Raw genomic sequence first — 21,872 nt, 5'->3', positions numbered from 1 at the left:
GCAAGTGTTATACTTGAGATAATCTCTATTGCTGACTAGAATCAATATTCGATTAAAAATGTATCGCAAAATTCTCGTAATATTTACAGATAAACGCGTTTTAGCTATATGACTGTATAAAAACTCAAACAAAACCGAATCGATAACTCCGTCGAACTTTGCGACCGCGACATAATTCTGTTTACGATTTTAATAAAGTTTTTCTGCGAATCAAAATCGCGTAATAACGTTCGATACTTTCTACGAGCTAGTAAAAGGTCTAGACTATTAGCATCTCGAATATATAATCTATATTATATTTACACAAATGTTCGCTATATCTCCTATGCTGAAATTACATATCGAGCATTACATATACCTACTACATGTCGCGTATCTTTCTGAAAAGATTTCTTTATGACGGTCCATCGAGGAAACGTGACGGAATCGGTACGGAATAGTCAGAACTCAGTATAGTTTAAGCGCGATCGGAGGTGCAGCAATCGTTTATCAGTTGCATCTGGAACGCGGTCTATTAAGTTAATATCTTCTGTTATCTTTGATGATTTTACAAAATTTTGAAGATGATACTACACGGCCAGTACTCCGTAATGATACAGAGTAAATAAGGAAGTGCTATTTTTCTTTTCTTTGACGTATCAGTGAAAGAAATGGCGTTAAAAAAAAAAAGGGACCGTCGAAAGCAAACGTATGACCTCATGTAAGAAATCATGGAGATATGCGCGGTAGTCCAATCAGTCTTATAGAACGTGTCTCATATTCCTAGTAGTATCAAGAATCGTTGATCTAACTTTTATAATAATCCAGATAAGAAGGTGTGACATTAGAGTGAGAAAAATGTCGCGGTTTCTGGCCACGAAGGCCTCGCGTCTCTCTCCCGACTTTTCGTCACATTCGTCGGCCACTGTGCACCAGTCCACCTCCTACTTAGTACTGGGTACAAACTTCTGCCGCCACTGTACGACTAAGCACCGACGAACTTTCGAGTGTCTCTGAAGCTTCGCGAGTTGCGAGAATATAGGACAAAAGAGAGTGTCGCGCGAGACAGGCGTCAAGTCGAGCGGTTTCGACAATTTCCTCGTCGCGCGTCCGCGGAGGAGAAAATATTTTTCCGCTTTAACAGCAGCTACTCTTCTCACGACTCGAGTACATTAGACGAGTTTCGACGTGGTAGGATCATGGGATCCAGGATGGGTTCTAGAATGTAAGTAATTCATAAGGACGCTTTATTTACGAGCATTTATCCTTCTCTTTGGTCATTCGTTGATCGTGGCGCGTTCTTTCACGTGCAACAAGCATGAGAGGCGAGCGATCGACTGGTTGTTACTCGTTTGAATGATCGTGCGCGAAACGGCACTCTACGGTCTGATTTTGTATTCGATTTTTATTTTTCTTCTCTCGCTGGTGATTACAATTTTTCTCGTATTTATTGACAAGTCTTTTACGTAACACTGGAACAGTCGTATCTGGAAATACGGAGAAATTTTCAGTCATGAATCGTCTAAAGATAATACGGTCGTTACACTTTGTGACTTACACTCGGAATGGATCAACATACAGCACGCGCATATTTATTAACTTCGCATACGAGGACGACTCGCGGCTGAAGTTTTATGTTTTCTTGTCGATTTTCTTGTTTGCGATACACCATCAGATCCGTTTGTTTGATCGACCAGAGTGTTTAATAAAGCATTTTGATAATTTCGCGGAGCAAACGAAACGAAACGGTGTCGCGCGCCCTACCGTGGTTGATAATTTGCTCAAAAAAGAAAAAAAGGAAAATAAACATCATTGCGATGATTATCGCCAACTACGATCCGCGATGACCTCTTGGAAATGATTCGTTACATCCGACGAATGTGCTGTGCTAAATTAGTAATTACAGCGCGTCTTTGTTGCGTGTATTTGACGCAAGGATAAATAGGAAAATATGTTGAGAAACTAATTCTTACACGAGTCGTATGCTACTTTAAACAATTTGAATAGCTCTGTATATAATTAGTATAAAGGGCAAAGAAACTATTCACTATAATCGTCATTCTTCTATTTATACAACCAATCAACATTTCATAAACACAGCTTCTGAGCAACTTGTATCTTCAAACATAATTTATTTCGCATTAACGAATATTTCAGTTTCATGTTGTCACATGCTCTTGCCATATTCTTATCACGATATTTACATGTAGGTACTTTCTTATGGTACTTTCCTTGAAATACGGTTAGTAGTAGTAGTAGTAGCAAATGAGCAAATAAAAAAATAAGAGCTGATTGTATGTCAGTCGTAAAAAGAACCTTCGCGCTAGCAATAAGCTGGTACGTTTTTGGAAATCGTTTAAGGTTTTCTTTAACGTTAGGCCAGACTCTGATCCGATGCAAAATTAGTCAGACTTCCACAAGGTAACCCGGCGTACTTGAGCCTTTTGTTTCATGATTTATATTTTTTTAAACGCGCCGATTTTTCTTTTTTCGACGTTCGATTATCGTCGGTCGTCGCACAACAACGTAACGGAGGCCGCTTGTATGGACCAGGGTTCGTCAACCATCCGGTCGAACACACTGAAATTGAATGGAAATTACTCGGGGCTGCCGCGACGCACGGCCTGGGCTCATTTACCTTGCCATTATGCTTCGCTGACTAATTCGCGCGGGGAATCATTAGTGTCGCGTCGAAACCGACCTTCGAAATGTTTGCAGAATTTAACTCCTATTTACGGGAACGCTTAGACGCGGCGCGATTCTCGTAATCAATGCCAATTCACGCGGCCAATTTATGCTCTCCTTTTCTCACCTTTTTTCGAATCTTTTCGTTTCATTTATCTTGAGATCGAACAAGATGACTCGATGTGCAGCTCGGAGGATTTAAAACTCGCAGGTAGAAGCGTTAAATAGCGTAATTTTTACGAGCAAATAATTCTTTCCTTCGCGAAGTTTTTGTAACGCGTGATTTCTCGAACATGAATAATTATGCGACTCCGTTTTTCCTTCGTTTGTTTTATTGAAAAACCTGTAGATAAGATTTTTCTGTCAGTTGGAGATATTTAATGACAAACATAGTCCACGATAATGCATCGTATGATCGAGGAAAAAAATTGTTGACGAGTAACGAGTGCGCGATATATTTTTCAGCGAAGATTTGGCGATAATTCAGTGCGAATCTTTGGAAACGTAAACCATGGATCACCGCAGGTTTTCATAATTTTCTAGTGTTCGGTGTTTGTGTAAAACTGATTTCTAAAGGAAGCGAAAATTATCTTGTGTGGAAGTTTTAAAGGTCGAGATAAGTTTTCAAGGATTTATCGAAGGTTTCATTAACGAGCGACCATCATCAGGGAATATTATTTGCATTGACAAGATCACGCAAAATCTTGAACAAACAAATTTTAAACAAATCCTAAGCAATCGTCATTCGTTCGATGAATGCAGCCTTTCTTCGACGGTCGAGATAAACGACCATTATCATTTATTTTATTTTTCTCTTATCCTCGTCGATGCCGCTTCCCCTTTTGTCTGCTTTTTAACTAGGACAACTAGGTCATGGGATGTTATTTAATTCGATAAACTGTAGTAGTTCGCAAATATTTGTACAGCGAACAATTATCGATCTTCTTACGCTTTCCTTTCCATTGTAATCTTTCTTCTCTTATTTGTTTTTTATTATCGTTGAAAGCTGTTGATCGAAAATATTTAATCAAAAGTACTTATCGGCTAAATAATCGATATGAATATAACGTTATATGGAAGAAATTTCTAGTAACGATATTCGATATTGTTTTGATTACGACAAAAACATTTTATCGATATTTTGACGAATCCTTAATGAAATGCAAACTTTTAATACGAGCCGTGTTTTAGTAATTCATACTTATCATTTTCCTACTAGCACGTTTATATAATGCAATATGGTGTTTGTTAGATTTCAAATTCCTCTGAACTGGTATTACAGAAAAAGATTCAGGACATTCTTTATGAAGTTATTTATATCTTGTTTCTTGACTATTGTGTCGTGATAAATAATTCAAATTTCCTAGTTTACATTCCCTCGAGTAAAGAAATCTCGTAACGTTATTCGCATTATGAGATATTTAATACTTTCTGTGATTCTTTATACCGGATTCATCCTTCAGTCACGAGATCCACAGATTAATTTCAAACGCTCTGATTTGAGAATCGTCTGAACGTAATCGTATGTCGATATCAACGATACAATCGGAATGATATATGTAGTAGATTATACCTATCCAATTGAATCATAGTGTAGCATCGCGCATCGAGAGAGACATGAACACTAATAACAAAATCCGCTGAGAAATACGTAAATTAATTTGAAACTTGCTGCGCATTTTCCGTTTTCTGTAATTTTCATAGTCGCCAATATGACGGCGTTCATTACTGCGTTCACAGCTGTTTTACGATCCTCAAGTTCGTCTCATCGGAAAAGCACATTCGATACAATTTCATTATACCGATACGAGCTCTATCTCTCTAGGAACCAAAATTGTCAACTTTGTTTCTTGAACTTTTCAAAAATTTCAGCCTCAAGTTTCTTAAGTTTCGCACAAATACACGCCACGTCGAACAAGTCTAGCGCTGTATACGAACTAGCAGCTCTAGTTCCCTAGAAGTGAAAGTAATCAGCCCCATTTCCCGAAAATGTTTAAATTTCCATATCAAAATCTACGCAATTAGCGTCCAATTTCGCAGAGATCAAATGATTTAGGTTGGACTCGGAGTGCATTAGTTTGCCTTTTGCGTGGCTCATGGTCATAATTACTCCTATAATTTCGTAGCAAAAATTCAACTACCACAAATACAATTTCGTCTAATCCGTCATTATTCCGTGTTCCGTTCATCCGGTCGGAACATGGTGGATAAAATGCGGAATCGGGCTAGACAGATCGCGGGAGAGCAGCGAAAACGAGCCACCGATATCGGTTTTCAATTTTGTTCGACGATCGGACGACGGGGAAAACCGATTTTTCCATAGACCCGTTGCATATAACGGTCGATGTAACAATAAACTGTCGCACGTTAGTTGCAACTAAGCTGTCGCATCCGCTCTAAGCCGGCGTAAACCAGTTTTATTTGATTTTTCTCCGGTTGTTTTCGATGAACTGAATAAGACAAAAATACACACACATGGGCAAGCGAATGCGAGTGCGAGCGCGTGTACTCGTTCGTTCTCTCTTATCTATCGCGTTATCTGTTGGTGTGTCGACCGCGGGAAATCGTGCGCACGGTTTTCTCCGCCCATGTGGATCTAGCGCTGCTCGACCAAGCAAAAACCCGTCACTTTTCAACGCAACGGTGGCAGCGTAAACAAAATAATAGCGCACGCGGGACGCTTAATCCGGGGATTTCCCTAGTCTGGAGCTTCGATATTTCCTGGAGCGTATTTCCTGGAGCGAGAAAGTGACAGTTTTCGCCACGGGGCTGGCGTTTTTCTGAGGAAACGATGATTCCATCGTTTAGAGCGTTTAGACCATTTTAAGATTGTGCTTTTGGTAACTGCGATCACTTTCGTTTGCATATTTCTTTAGCAGGGTGACAATTAAGATCTTCTTTAGATTCTTTCTGACTCAATCGTGTTCCTTCAGCGTTAAAAGATTTTTTAAGATAGAGATTCATGTGAAACGATCGTTGTTAATACGCATATTTGTTTGTTTCAATTCTATGATAGGATATTTTTTAAAACGTTAAAAGAAAGCTTCTGGGTGGTTCTTTAATATTTAAAACGTTTCGAAGTTTAGATTTTAGTAAATTACAGGTTTTGAAAAAATTGCAACGTAATTGGCATTTAATGGTGGCCAGAAGCTCAAGGAGCGACATAATGTCTTTCGTTAAGCACCGTGCAATTGTCAAATACGGTCGACCGTCGCATACTTTACACATACTAGCGTCGAACCGCGAAATTTTAGTAATTAACTGATAATTACTGAACCGTGAGAAAGCTATATTGTTCCAATATTTTACCTAACATAATCATTCGGTGGCAATACAATTTCAGCGTTGTAAATGTCTCTTAAGCGTTGTTCATCGCACATTAATCACAACGCACTGCAGGCTATGGAGATTTATAATTAGTTTTCTGTCCTTTTTGTCAAACGACTCCAAGCAAAGTGAATTTACACGACATTCTATTCATCTATCATTCCTTCTATTCTGACATCAGGATTTATCGCGACTCGAGTTGTTCAATATTGTTGAGGCTATTGGATGTATAAGGAAAGAGACGCGTGGATATATTATAAGGTAGAAAAATATATTTTAAATACAGTAGTGAAAGTACAAGTATGAAATAATAATTTGAGCTGGTCCAGATCCGCACGCTAACAGTGTTACCCTATAACTGAAAACCCCAAAGCCAACGTCGCCTGTCGACTGTTTATGGTCTGCCTTCATCCCAGTCTTTTGTCTATACGCTATCGATGGCTTCAGTGCTTTAGAAAGCTAAAAAGAGCAGATATAGAGTTTTCTTAGAAGTGGTGACCTTCAATACCTTCCCTAAAACTCTACATCCTTACAAACAATTATCTTCCAATATTTTTCGGACTCTTCTCGTAAATATCTGAACCTTGACTTCGTCAATGCCTTCACAAACAGATTTGCCAGCCGCCTTTCCATGCAAATTTATTTTATTACTAAATTAATTTATTACTAAAAAAAACTGCGAGAAGACTAAAAAGACCAGACGTATTTTATTATTTTACTTTATTTTATATTATAAGACACATACGTTGCAAATGAAATAACTGATTCACAATAAAATATCTAGAGAATAAAAACAGTTCAATAGTATCGCAAATAGCGTCCAATTTATACTAGATATCGATAGGTGTCCTAATACTTATGATCCTAAGTATATTCTTTCATTTCGACGATCTTTTTCGGACATTTCATCATTTCTCGAACATTCGCTATCGATGTTTAAAAAAATATCGCTAATTTATTCGAATCAGCAAGTCTCTTGCGCAGTAAGTTTTCGAAATAGTCGTCGAATTATTTTATGGCGTATGCGATGCACGTGAAAGCTGCGTGGTACCTGGTCAGTGATAGAGCGAGTGACCTACCGATCGGAAAGGCTAGGACTTTAAGAAGGACCGATTCTTCCCCTCTCTTTCTGTTTCACTTCTCCCACTGTCCTCACGGGTGATCATTGGGAACAGAACAGAGTCGTGAACATACGTTTACCTTCAAAGACAGTTGCTGCAGCAACAAGGCAGTCGTGGTCGCTAGATCGATATAGTGTTCTTGGCACGCGTCGATCCGTGATTTTTTTTCACTTAACGATGTTCTCCGTGTCGTGAAGTTAACGAGTCACACGCAATCGGTGGACACGCAGGCGATGGTATAGGTGTGTTCGCGAAAGAAAACGAAAAACAGCTGGACACTTGTTTTTACGCGTGTTACATACTCTGTTTCGAGCGACAACACGTTGCGGATAGGAATTGGTTCTAATTGTGAGTATAGTTTCTTTCGATCTGTCAAATAAGAAAGAGTTAATTCGTTGCCTGGATTAGCAATTTTTTGAACATAGTAATTTCTTTATATCTTTTTTGCATGTCATCATTTTCCTTGGAAATAAGTTACAGTGTAATAGTTCAACACAATTGAAATTCATAAAATTTGCAGTCCACGGATTTTCCCAACTATGTATGATTTTTTAGTTCGTATAACAAGAGTTCATTTAATCAGAGTTTATTAATGATTAATTAAAATTTTGTTTGACTATATACCGTTCATATAAATGGAGTTCTACCATGTATTATATTAAAATTTATGCTGACTAAAACCAACTTAATGGAACTTAATTTGCATTTATTAATATCTGATTCTGCGAGTATAGAATTATCTGGTTAAAGGATGATTCATTTAGCAAGTTACAAGCATGTTATATTACATATAGTAAAATATTGCAAATAGGTTTGGTCCAACGAATATTGATATTTTCATCGGTTCACATTAGATCTTGAAGCGTATCATATTTTCTTCGTCCACTGTTAATCCTGGGAACTTTTGTGTTCTCATAGAACAAGAATTACCAGAATGAATGGAACGATCTAAGATACGCGATCGTAATTACACGAGTACATGGAATTCGATCTGAGGTCGTTTGTCTCTTGATCGAGATAGGTTCTTGATTTAGAGTACCATCGAATGGGCGCAATTATTCTTTTCGCTCAGATGGTAGCTGGAAATTGTTCCGTGTTCGTTGAAGACTTAGATCCAATTGCACGTCAAGTTAAGAAGAATAGCGATCAGATGAAAGCGTTTAAGTTGATGATTACAATTGATAGTATAACAAGAGTGCGTTTCAAGGTAGACGATATACTCGATATTGTTTGTTTGTTCCTCTTGTTGCGTTTGTTTAGTTCCGCCTCGTTTCAGTTGATCGAATCGCGATATTGTAATTGACGAGTCGAGTTAGACTTTAATTCAGTTGACTGGGTGACCTATCCGGATCATCAGCTATTGAGCAGAAAATTTTCGTTCAGTAAAAATTTTAATTGTAAGAACCGTTCGAGATTCGAGTAAAATAGTGGTAAGAAGAATTTCATACAATTGCCATGTTTTAGATAATCCAGGATTTCTTTCGACGTGATTTTTAGCGATGTTTTTAAACTTCGTATCGAGGCTCGAGTAAATTTAATCTAAAATTAATCTAAAATTAAATTTTCAGTAAAACTGTTCCTAATTTTAACACATTATGTATTTCTCGCAATAATGTGTTTCTGTTACCAGTAGTCAACAGAACCTTTTCACACAGTTCGATAAACATCCAGTCATGCATGAGTTAATTCCTTTAAGGCTTTTAAAAACTTCATTACGTTTTCGAGTAACTTTTTTTTCCCTAACCAGGCGCAACAGAACTAGTTATAAAACCTGCTGCTAATCAGCCGAGTCGTTAAAACTGGTCGGAGCGCAAAGTGAAGAAGGAAAAATTCGAGGACGTAGAAAAGATATAGCAGCCGTAGTAACGCGATACGAACCGCGCACATTGGTGTCTTTATTGAAGAATTAGGATTCTTTATGACAGGTCGTTTATATCGTTAAATATATGTTAATCTCACCGAGTGTCTGAATGAGTAGCAGGCATCGTGGAATTACGCGCGAAGGACAAATGACCTGGAACCATGTGCGATCCAATCTTTACGGTCAATTCAACGAATGTCGCTGCGTCTTCTCCTTGGATTCGCGTTTAGGTAGTTCGTCACGCGTGCAACAATGCCGCATAATATCCCGTATCTCTGCGAGCTATCATGTGGCGAATTTTTTGCATGACGTAAAACTCGAAACATGGAAGAACGTCACAAGCGAGCGCTATTATCCTCCTTAGTTAAAACGTTCTAGCATTTTTCCTTTTTTCAAGATCTGTGGAAATACCTTCGTCAAATATTTCACTTTTTAAATAGGCTTACGAAACAATGATTAGTTACGTATTTTAAATTGAATGAAAGAGAATCGCACAAAGAAAATGATAAAATTTCAGAAGGACATTTTAGTTAAGAAGGGCAAAGTGTAAATCAGGAAACGAGGAATCTTGGGACGATTAACAAATGTAAAAGATACAGTTCCAAGTTCCGCCGTTCTCTCGCTGTTCCAAATCCTCTGCGTGTGACATCACCTTGTCATAATCACAATTTATCTATCCGGGAACGCGCGATCGAAATGAAAAAAAAAAAGAGAGAAGAGCAAAGAAGAATTACATAGTAGTTACATGTCGGAGATAAATAACAATAAACCGATGATTTACGAAGACAATGCGGAACGTGCTCATTTTCCGTGGTATGCCCAGCTTCCACGTTTATATTTATCGAACGAGATTGAAGAGCAACGACAGATCGTTTCCTCCTTGAAACATTAAATCGGCATCGTGCAGTTGGTTAGAGGAGGATCGTCAAGGAGATAGTTCGCCACGAATTGCATATAAATACAGACGTGCAATAGTTTCAGACGCGCTCTTTCGTATTAGAAAGTCAATGGTATGAAAGACCGTCGCTAAGCGATGATCATACCGATGGCTCTGATGTCCGGCTAGTCTACCAAGATTCCTCTTTTCTTATACAGACAATTTTATAGTCTGTTTATACAATGAAATCCTTGAAAAGATTGAAATCGTTTCGACAAAAACGAATGGGAGCGTGCAGTTCCGGTTAGAAATCGGTCAGCTAGGGTTCGAGAGCATGGCTCCATGACGTGCTGATTTTCATGTATATATGTATGGGACGATATGAACGCCTCTGTTTGCACTGGTTTTTCCTTTGTCTCTCTTTTAGTGTCCACTCGCTCCGATTCGCGCCAGTAGAAAATCGAGATTCGCCGCGAGCAGTTGGTTGCGATCGCGCGTCGAGTTCGTGCGAACACGCGGGCAGCTCGTTTCCCTTTTATCGGGCGTTTATCGGTTGAACCTTGTGTCAACGATTACGGTTCCATCCAGCTCCATCCAACTTCTTTGCCAACAGTTAGTTTTACATCGACGATTTTGCTTTTACGTCGATGACGACAATCTGCAACGGCGATGATAACTCGCGGATACGAACCATCGTGTGTCTTGCACGCATCGTTCGTTTCTCCGTCGCGTCAAGACTAATCAGATGACAGGCGACAGGCGTGAAAGTCCCGTTTGTAACTGGTTTCTTTGTGTCTTTTTACGTTCTTTCCCTTGCAGAGCGTCTGTAGAAGCATCTTAGCGCGATCTCGTTGCTTTTATGTAATGTTCGTGTTGAATTGCGTCGTTCCCGCGCGTTTTTTTTTCGAACAGTCGACGATCGAACGGCAATTTGATCTTCGAAGCAGGGCCAATGGAGAAGCGTTTCCCACGGATCAGACATAATTCTCGAATCTCTGTGTGTTCGCAGCCTGAGAGGCGACGAGGAGGACAGCATGAAGCTCTTTTCCTCGCAGAACGATGAATCCTCGACGATCAAAGATGGGACAGGTAATCGCTTGTTTTGTTAATATTATATGTATGTATTGTATGTAGGTTTATGTCGTACATCTGAATCGGTAGTTATCTCCATGATATGATGCCGATTTGCATGTGCATGAAAAATTTTGCTAGGATGTGAAATTTATTTGTTGAAATATAACGCAGGTAATGAAAATAAAATCGTATATTCTGCGTTCGAAGAAACGGAAATTGAAGAGACTAGAGGAAAAGTGGTACAATACATATTTACATAATTTCTTGTAGGTGATGTATAAGTATATTATGTCACAAACGCAGTACTCTTAATAGAAAACAGATATTTGATATGCAACATATGCCTAAATGCATACGTTATACGACGCGTTAAAAAGTTAGCGGAAAAATCTGTATGCTTGTAAGCAGCAAAACAGGTTACTGTATTTTCGCATAAATACTTTGAAATTCATGAAGAAATGAAATTCTATATAAATATAAATCGTATATATTTAGAAAAAAGATATAGTTCCTTTCTATTGATTTCTTCAATTAAAAATGTAAATATGGCAGTACTCTACATTCGAATGATCTAGTTATAATAGTGATTTCATTCTTAACACTTTCATCTCCTCTTATGTCTATCTTATTGAATAGCAAAGTATATTAAAAAATTTATTTTTGCATGTCGTAGATCGTAGATAGGTCATGGCATTATATAATTACCACGTCGATTAGTCGCGTGCCCGTTTGCAACCCACCGGCGCGATTTGCTTGACGCGTCTATTCGTTTTGATTAGACGTAACTCGAGTTAATCGTTTACTATTGTTTGTCGCCTATTGCTGGAATTACAAAGAGATCTACGCGAAGACCGTGCTCGAAAGAAAATCAGTAAGCGGTTTGTATTGTTTAGTTACGTGACTTATTAACAACGCCGGCTAAATCAATTAGACAGCCGTTCTGGTCTAAGTTTGTGTCAACTGAGTCACAACAATAACAATGACCGTTTAGCCGACAAGAAAATATGAGAGAGACAAAAATAGTTGGTATTAACGATGACGAATAAATCAATGGCCGCTAGACCGCACCACTGTGATTGCTTGACTAATAGCAATGAAACAAGACGTTTGACATATAATTTAACAAGAAATTATCATGATCGCGATTACGTGTATCAGAGGAGGCGGGGAATGTAAAATCACGTTTTCTTCGTCCTTTTTCCTCTCCCGTAAGCTCGTGGAAGAAATATCGCGTGTCAACGACAGGCGCCGATTTTCATCGGAGAATCTGCTGGCTCTAAGGTTCAAGAGTTTCACGATCGACTCGACTTTCTCTTTTTTCCATGCTTTTCCCTCCGAATGATAGAATTTTTAGAGACCAGACGAATCGAATATCGTTTGATCGTTTGGAAAACCGTGTTTTTCGCAGAGGGAAAGAGAGGATCGGACAGGAAGCAGGAAGTGGATCGCTTCGGATACTATCAAATGATCATGTTCGCGATAATCAGCCTGCCTCTGTTCTTGTCAGCAGGATTCACGCTTGCCTACGTATTCACAGCCGGCGAAGTTAAATACAGGTACGTTACCACGTGATGCAACCAGCGATTCGAGCGGTGATTTTATTTTTTCTTTTCGTGTTTTTCATTTTTTTTCTATCTCCGTGTAATTTATCATGTGTATGAGAGCGCCTCCTTTGTTGTTCGAGCTACTCGGGGCTAGTCGCCTACAGCGAATCTGTGTCGTTCATGGCTCGTGCTCGGACGAATAAACTCTGGCGAGAAGGCTTGAATAATGTGCGCCGGTCAAGTGCAATCAACGAGGAGCACCTAATGCTCCGCGACTACATGAGTGATCGAACATTGAATTATGTAATCGATGCGACGGATAATCGATTACTTTATTAGCCATCCTGTTAACTTTTTCGCGGTAGACGAGCTTTAGACGCGTATAGCGACCACTTTTATGCAGCTAACTGTATTTTATTGAAGCAACTCACCGCGCTCTGTTAACAAATTTAACGTTATTTTAAGAGGAAATTTCTTCGAATAACGTTCTATATACCTCTGTTGGATACTTCGAATAATTATTAATAAATTTATAAAACACAACGTTGTTGAGGATGGATCGTTGAATCAGATTTACTTTAATGATTATTTATGTTTTGCGTTAATAGTACAGTTACGTCTTCCGTTCTTACAATCGCTGAAAATTTTGAATTAAAGCAGGAACGAAGATTTGAAGTAATTTCATGATATTTTCATCAGAAAATAAAAAATTATTGAAGGAGGTCAATTTCCCATATTAGGATTAATTATAAGATAAATATATTTTACCATATTAAAGACTATCAATTCTATCGTCGAAAACATTCCGGGATATTCATATAGAATAGAAAAATTCACTTACTCAAATAATACCTGGAAAGATATCTCCTCCTTAATATTTCGATCTTCATTAAAAAATTCTCATCTTGATAAATGAATGATTATTCAAAAAATAGGTGCGCAGTACCAGAATGCGAGAATCCATTGAATACGAAGTTCGACGAGTCCTGGGTATCGGACTCTGTGCCGAACGTGTCGGAGATGTCCAAGTGCATCCGATACGTCGTTCAGAATCACACGGGGACGTGCACAAATCAGACTTTTTCTAACGCTACCCAGAAATGCGATTCGTGGATCTACAATCCATCGGAGAACACGGTGCTCAGCGAGGTAAAACCGGCCGAGCCATCGACAGATCGCAGCTAATTATGGTTAGTTAGATGACTCACGTTTATCCTATCGTTTTCTCGATACAGTGGGACCTCACCTGCGACACCAATCGATGGAAACTCACGCTCGTGGGCACGATAAATAACGTTGGCCAATTCGTCGGACTGATCTTCGCTGGATATATATCGGACAAGTGAGAAACAATCATTAAAATTTGCGACTCCTACGACTCTCGAATTTTTGATGTCACAATCTCGTATTTGTTTTAATGTTCCAAAGAAACCTTTGGTATGAAATTGAAACTAGAAATCACGCGTATCAATAGCATTGTCTCCAAATTTGGGGAATTTTCTAACGATAGAAAAATACGATTCGATTGGAAATTAGATAGATGGAAAGAGTATATGTAGCAAAATTGATTAGAAGACCGTGGACGTTTAGGCAAATTATATTTTTACAAATATAATTAAATAAATGGAACCTAAGCAGAGAATTGTTTTACGTAATATAATACGATTACGAGTACTTCTGAATACTGTATGTATTTTTTAATGTTATATATGTTCCATGTATTTTGGTATTTTCAAATTTCCATTAAACCTACAAAAGTCCGCAATCTATCAATTAGTCCTTATCGGTTCGAATCTCAAGTCTAGATAACGAAGTCTATTGGATTCGAACCGGACATCTAACGACGTCCGATCGAAGAAGAGGGTTGCAACATTTTAACTGAGATTCGGTCGAAATCAACAGGTCGTTAGTGTTCGCTTATCGAAATTATCTCATAAAACGTGGAAGAACGTGTGAGAAATAATTAAGATACAGAGAGAGATAATAACACAGAGAAATCGAAGCGTGACGAATTTATACTGAGGTCTATGAAGTTTTTCTCTAGACTATTTCCTGCAGTTTAAACTCGACGATCTTCCAGGTTTTTAGAGCGTTTTATGACACGTGCTAGAGTGTCCCTGGAGAACCGGAACTCCGCTATTCAGACAGACGACTTTCGCGAGTCTGTGGTTTGTAAATCCTAATTCGAAGTCGGGGAATACTTGAGATTGTCCAAAGGGGAAATTGTATTTAAATGAAACTGTACTTTGGGCGAACTTTGAAGATCTATGACAATGCTTCGAACTTGCAGGTTGTTTTTCCGTTTGAGAACGGTCGAGGGACTCGTAACGAGAACCATTCTTGTCGTATTTTTTAATATTTGAGATAACAGCGTATTTTAATCGTTAGAAGAAAAATTCATAAATGCTCTATCGCCGCATAAAAATTGATTTTCTCTAGGAGAATAACTTTTGCCAAATCCGTTTTTCACCAGAATAATTCTTGCCAAGTTACCAAGGCTATTACTTTTAGTGAGACAGTTATGTATTTTGGACTACCATAATCATTGCTTTCTTAAACGATGACTCACATATCGACATAATTCAGTTTGATAACAGCCGCGAAGAATAAAAATACTGATGTTCTAACTATTCCACTGTTTGTTATTCTGATTTCATAAGGAGAGTACATTGTCCATCGTACTATTCCAACTTGCGCTACTTCGTGATTATATCGATATAGCTCGTCTTAGTAATTGCGTGATATGATAAATATTTTATTTCAAGAATAGAAATCTATCGAAAGAAAATAAAGGACGTTGAAGTATTTTCTTCTTTTCCTGAAAAAATATGAAAATTGACAAGGATAGTTTTCGATATGAACCTTCTCATTCCTCTCGTTCTTATCAAAAACCTTCTGGAGTTACATCGAGAACATAGTTCGTTGAAGTTTTTATGGGAATCATCGACAAATAGGGAAGCGCTGTCTAGTCGCCAAATCCCCAACGTCCGCTTATATTTCGTTTCGCTACTTTCAGATACGGAAGACGCACGATACTAACGCTCACCACATTCCTAAGCGGAATCAGCGGCCTGATACATTCCTTCTCCGTGAATTATTGGATGTTTCTCGCGTTCGAATTTATCGACGCGACTGTCGGGGCCGGTATCTACAGCGCTGGATTTATTTTAGGTGAGTTAATAACGAGGCAAAGTAAGGGAAGATGTTCGACGTGAATAATGCTGATATAAATAACGGCCATGTTTCACATGCCACTGGCCACTCGACGCAGGAACCCTTCGATATCGAAAAACGTAACTGAAGGTAACCATTGCTGTCCTCCAGTTTACCATTGCCACGCTTATAATTTCACCAATATTTCATTTATACGTAAATACAATATCCATACAGTGTATATATTATAATGCACGTTTCAATGATATCAGCTCCAATAATTCGTCAGAAAAGCCTTTCAATCACCTATCACGATTTATCAGATCAAGCGACTCTGATCTCTTACGGATCTCAGAATCACTGCCAACAATACACATCGATTATCATTTATCGATATAGACGTTTGTAATGTTTTCCATATTGCTGGACATTTTTATTAACAAAAATATCGGTGGCTTTCTTTTGCTTCTTTAATTTAACTTTGTTCGCAGAGCAATATCAAACCTTGATCTACTAGTTGATAGCTTTCATCTCAACAAAAATGTAGCTGATTAAAGCGGAGATTCATTGAGAACATAGTTAGATGCCTGTTCTTTTGAAGTATCTTTCTGACAAATTAAGCATCTGAACAACGACGAATTTGAACTCTTATGATAGCATAAGATTGCATTCGTTGTAACCATAGCCTAAATTGTTAGCGAATAACCGCAAGTTTACCGTATGAGCAACGTCTGATTATTTTCAGGGATGGAAATGGCAGGAGTAAACGGCAGAGTGCTAGCCAGTACGATCATCTGCTGCATGTTCGCAGTGGGTGAGATGCTACTCGGTTTGATCGCGATGTGGCTTAGATCATGGCGGATGATCCTTCGAATGGTTTACGGTCCGGCATTGCTCGCCATCTTATTGCCCATCCTGATCCCGGAATCAGTCAGGTAATTTCCTCTGGCGAATGTTTCATTCGCATTGTCTCGACGCCTTGTTAACGATCTCGAAATGAACTCCCTTAAACGCGTTCCACGACATCCGGCTAATTAACCGATGAACTTTTCACGTCACTGCGCCCTTGATTGGACCTCGGTACTCTCTAATTAATTAACACGGATCACGATACCGAGGGATCGTCGAGGATGTAGGCTGCTTTTAATCTTTGGTTCAAGCTGTAACCGTATTCTGTCAGATTACTTTTCTCATCGTTCCTTTTTTTCTATCTACGCCATAGGTTATCGATAAAGCGTGTCCTATACAAAGATACACTCAATCGTTTCCCTGTTCGAAAATTACTGTAGAAAAAAAAGAAAAACACACACAATGATGCCCATTTTCAAGGTGGTTATTGGCGAATGGAAAACACGAAAAGGTGGAAAGTATTTATCGGAGAATGGCGCGTATTAACGGACTACAAATCACCGAGGAAGCTATTGGAGCGTTCAAAGAATTGAACATGGTGAAGACGGAAAAGGTAAGATTAATTTTCAAGGGAGTACAAAGGAATATATTCGAGTTCGAAACGATATCTGGCATCGTATTTTTCAGACGGAACAATTGGTACAAGCCGAAAAGAAGTCACCAGCGATGCAAGTTTTAAATAGTTCGGTGATGCTCACTCGGTTGCTGGCGTGCTCGTTTTGCTGGCTGACGAACACTTTCGTCTATTATGGATTATCGTTAAACTCGGTGGCTTTCGCCGGTGACAAATACGTTAATTTTATACTAGTGGCCATCGTCGAAATCCCGGCTTACTTTCTGACCTGGTTCCTGACCGATTACATTGGTCGTAAAGCTACCCTTTCCTCGTCTTTCTTACTGAGCGGAATGTTCTGTCTGGCTATACAATTCGTACCGACAGGTAACCTGGATTTTCTTTGAAATTCCCTCTGCAATTTACAGCATTTTGCCTTACATCCTTTTTATATTATTTGTTTGAAAATGTTCGAGCGATGACAGATTAATTTACAAAGGGAACGTCAAGTATCGATAGACAACGAATCCATTGCAGGTTCGCTGAGCTTTCTACCACTGATCTTGTACATGGGCGGGAAATGGTGTATTACGATGTCCTTCTCGACGATTTACATTTACACGGCGGAGCTGTTCCCTACGAACTTGAGACACTCCCTTCTTGGAATTTGCAGCATGACTGGCCGCATGGGGTCAATATTGTCACCGCAAACTCCTCTTTTGGTGAGTCTACCACCGCAAGAATGTACATCGTAGAACGATACCGATACGAGCCGCTTGTTGCATGCTTGCGCTTTATTTTCGAACAATACGAGCGAAACAAAGATTCTGATTTATCGATATGTTAAGCTTGCGGATTAAGGAAGGCTTAAAGACCGGACAAAATAATTAGAAAGGGCTTTGTGGCTTTTGCAAACGCGAAATTTTACATTGTAGCTATTTCTATACAGTTGTGCATTTGTTCTTCGTTTCCGTGGATTAGTACAATTACATTAATATTATCACTATAGGATACGCTAATAAATTCTTTTATTCGATAGTAATAGATTTAATAACGAAACAGATAAAATTCTTGCTTGAAGTGAATTGCGAGAATAAAGTACAACTTAATACTTGTCACTTGTCAATTTAATAATATCATTAGTTGGTATAGCGTGCAAGAGGACCAACTGCCTTTCGTATAAAAGTATTCGTGCTCGAATAACAATCTATAAATCTTCGCGAAATGAATCTTTCACGGAAGAAATACACGCGATATATAGATATAATGTACTTCGTCTTCTCGCGTTTTTACATATCTTTTTATGATACAGGCACAAATAATTCCGGAGCTGCCGTTGATTCTGTTTGGATGCATGGCGTTGTCCGCGGGGCTGCTGTCTCTATTCTTCCCGGAAACATTGGGAACCAAACTTCCGGACACGGTGTGGGAGGCGGAGAATATCGGTAAAGTGCAGCAGAAACAGGAACTGCAGGACTCGCCGTCTTAAGGGCGGTCGGATGCAACGCGGCGCGTTATAAATCCGGAAAAGAACAAAACGCAGGAGACAAATGGAAGAGAGTAGGGACAAAGGAAACAAAAAAAAAAAGGAAAAAGTGAGAAAATCAACGAGACAGGGAAGAAACGAATAAAAAACGAAACTGAATCGAAAAAAAAAAGGAGAAAGTGGTGGTGAGAAACGTGCAGCAGCAATGACTTTCAGAAGTTTTTCTCCTCCTGGTGCGAAGAATATCGGCCGTGACTATCCGATTCATAGCTTGAAAGCTCGCGAGTGAAACGCGCGAGCAAACCCCTAAAACGAAGGGAGCTTAAACGCGCGCTGTTACACAGTACCCTCGTTTTCAATGCATTGAAATCAACAGAGTTCGCTTGTGATCAATTTGCCATAAAATTGACTGGTCGCGAAACGAGTTGACGAGTCGTTGATTATAGATGAAATAGTCAAGGGAGAAAGATAGTCTCCGGGGAGGATTGGCAACAATTTATCAGACCTAGTCGATAATTCGCCAGCTCGTTTGTTCCTTTTTCGCTCGCGCAACCGATAGATAAGGCGCGCGAGATCGTTCCACTCCCGTTCGTGCAATGTCCGTTTAATTTTTAACCTGCTTAATTATGCCTCGTTGCTGCCAGTTAAGGTTATCGTTCGACATGTTGGTGTATCTATCGTCTAGACGTCTACATATGTACGATGAGTTTTATTAAATACATACGCATTGTGCGTGCATTGTCCCATGATGCTTCTTCCATTTAGGAGAGAAAACATAAATATACTCAGGTATTTTCACAGTATTGCTGCATTATGTTCACAAACACGTATTAGTAATTACGTCAGGCTCTTGTCTGAGTTTCTGAGTCAAGCATTTTAGAAATGTATATCGGCCATCGTCGTTGTATTTTAAGGCGTGTAGAGCATTGTGCCATGATAGTGCATCGTTCAGAAGGACGAGATAATAGCGGTAATTTAATTTCATGTATAAATATATATATATACATACATATGTATATGTGTGTGTGTGTATATGTTTACGCGAGGATATTATTATTCTAAACGAGTATTCCGCCGCTAGATACTTACGTAGCCGTGTACAAACCGTAATAGTACAATTGTTTCATGGAAATTATATAGGAGCACACGGTGGATAGGCCACGATGCTGTTTTAGAGAATTACGAAGAGCAATTGTATTACGAACGATGCTCGTGACGATGGGAATATTTTGTCACATTATTTGCAATAGTTCTTATGATGCTGAATCTTTCGTGAGAGTATTATTAATTTCGTTGCCACGTAGTATTAACTGAAATATTAATGTAAATATCCTCGACCATGGTAGTTCCTCTCCAACGTGTTTTCATCAACGATAACTCATAACCTGTATATAGAATTGTTGATGTCGTTACAAGATATTTCCATCGTGTCGCGAGTAGCGGAATTTAACGATGCTTCACAGGCAATCGTATTTGTTAAGACGAAGTTAAGAATATTCGTAGATAGCAACACATCATACGTGTAGTAGACATTAATGTAACAAGTAAACGTAATTCTGATGATACATAAGCATTTACGAAATCCTTTGATTGTCGTTGATTTTACCTTTAACGTTTGCAAGAGTTTCCTTGGCATACTTTGAAATAATAGCTTAGGAAACTTCTGCTTAAATACTTAAGCGTAGCACGCTGCAGTATCTGACTGACGTTTCACTCAAATTCCAACGATTTTCAGCACCTGGTTCTTCCAATTATAAATCATGCTACTATAAATCATGTTTGTATCTTTACAATTCTGTTTATTTGGTGATTTTAGTAAATCCTACGTATTTGAAATATACGTAGAAGCTACAAGAGAAGATGGAAACATTAATTGTTACTGAAAATATGACGAGAAGCATCTCAAATCGTACGGTGGTTACAGTTAAAGAAGACCCAAATTCTTTCCTGTCAAAAGCAAAATAGAACGACACGATCGATGAAGCCTAATAGAAGGAGCTTAAAAACCACGAATACGTTAATCTTTGCATAATGTTTACGTTACCGAATATTCCATGTTGGCATATGTCCCTGCACCCGGGTTTTTAAATGAAAACACGCCGTCATTATCTGTTCTCATTTGGAGAAAATGGGGGCCAAAGTTGGCTTTTGTGAGGCATAAAAGAGTTAGATGTGACCCGGCATCCAGCGCACAATGGCAAAGGACTAATGCCGCGTAAAACCACCATCATCGTCGTTGGGATATTTTAATATACAAGGGGATTTAGATATTTCATTCTGACAAATTCTCGGTCTCCCCAACGCCGCTCAAAGGAAATTGAAGCGAACGCCGGACTAGCCAATGGGCTGCAATAGGACCGCGTATGCTGCACGCGATGCGGCTGGTTATTTTATGTTTACAGATGACTCGACGTCCCGTAATAAATATTGTTGTCCAGCCTACAAATCTTCGCGGCTTCGCATTCGTCCTTGTTCCTTTTTTCGTATTCATGAAACTGCGCCGGACGTCCTCTCCTTTTACGTATCGTTCTTCGCAGCATTGGGCCTTCGCATTATGAAAATCTCAATAACGTTACCGATACACGCGTATCTCCGATTCAACGCGTCGATTTCAATGAGAAAGATAACATAAAACGTTCGGCGAACACATGTAACCCTGTTATTCCCAGTTATACGTAGAGCAAGAAAAGAAATAATTAATCGTGTGACTAATCACATCCTATCAGACTGATTCTGCACAACACACGCCGCGGCATTTCCACGAACATAAATTCTAATACGAATGCGAATGGAGCGTAAAAACAATCCGCGATATACACTCTGATGTGTTATCGGAGGCGTCGCTCGCCTTTGAAAACAACGTCGAGCGAGAACAAAATCAGCGAACAGCATTGTGACGTTTCCATAATAATGCATAATGGAAATTCGATGGTATCGTTACGCTCGAACGAGAACGCGAGAAAAGTTTGCCGATTCGCGCAACGAGGGAAACGCTTAGCTAGAAATACACGTGGCTTGGTTAAAATCGTTCTGAAACGGCGAATTTAATTAATATAATGCACGTAGGCTCCTTTAACCTCGATCTCTCAGCCGATCGAACGAGATGAATGCTTTGCCGTTCAGCCTGTATAAATCCGGGGAATACGCGGATTCGTGCATCTTCGAACGCGTATCATGCTCGATGCACCTATGTGCAACCTTTATCCTGGATTATCTACATGCCCGATGGAGTTGTCGAGGTGTGTTGGCGGACGGCATGCTTTCGATCTGGCACGGTACGCGTCCGTTTATCGACGACCGGGA

General features: G+C 39.2%; 1 protein-coding gene across 5 annotated transcripts; it reads left to right on the top strand.

Annotated features, from left to right (window-relative positions):
• Nucleotides 1–497: 497 nt before the first annotated feature.
• Nucleotides 498–20,134, top strand: LOC122572097 (solute carrier family 22 member 21-like). Of its 5 annotated transcripts, none has more exons than XM_043736686.1 (11): nucleotides 498–1,204; nucleotides 10,860–10,939; nucleotides 12,333–12,480; nucleotides 13,404–13,617; nucleotides 13,704–13,810; nucleotides 15,485–15,639; nucleotides 16,367–16,556; nucleotides 16,951–17,083; nucleotides 17,158–17,470; nucleotides 17,621–17,805; nucleotides 18,396–20,134. In XM_043736686.1, the coding sequence occupies exons 1-11, from the start codon at nucleotides 1,179–1,181 to the stop codon at nucleotides 18,570–18,572; spliced, it is 1,728 nt and encodes a 575-aa protein (XP_043592621.1). In that variant the 5' UTR covers nucleotides 498–1,178; the 3' UTR covers nucleotides 18,573–20,134. The 5 variants fall into 5 exon arrangements, with proteins under 5 accessions (XP_043592621.1, XP_043592622.1, XP_043592620.1 ...); XM_043736687.1 differs by lacking the exon at nucleotides 498–1,204 and adding an exon at nucleotides 7,187–7,460; XM_043736685.1 differs by lacking the exon at nucleotides 498–1,204 and adding an exon at nucleotides 9,704–9,786.
• Nucleotides 20,135–21,872: the final 1,738 nt, after the last annotated feature.

The sequence above is a fragment of the Bombus pyrosoma genome, linkage group LG10 (genome assembly GCF_014825855.1).
Source record: "Bombus pyrosoma isolate SC7728 linkage group LG10, ASM1482585v1, whole genome shotgun sequence".
NCBI lineage: Eukaryota > Metazoa > Arthropoda > Insecta > Hymenoptera > Apidae > Bombus > Bombus pyrosoma.
The sequence above is the reverse complement of the archived record's forward strand: the minus strand, read 5'-3'. Positions and strand labels throughout refer to the sequence as shown.

What these genes read in the sequence shown, in the direction of transcription:
- LOC122572097 (XM_043736685.1), top strand. Translation starts at nt 9,719, where the DNA reads ATGTCGGAGATAAATAACAATAAACCGATGATTTACGAAGACAATGCG. An exon ending in CTGATCCCGGAATCAGTCAG is followed by an intron (nt 16,557 to 16,950) that starts GTAATTTCCTCT and finishes CCCATTTTCAAG; the next exon opens with GTGGTTATTGGCGAATGGAA. An exon ending in CACCGCAAACTCCTCTTTTG is followed by an intron (nt 17,806 to 18,395) that starts GTGAGTCTACCA and finishes TTTATGATACAG; the next exon opens with GCACAAATAATTCCGGAGCT.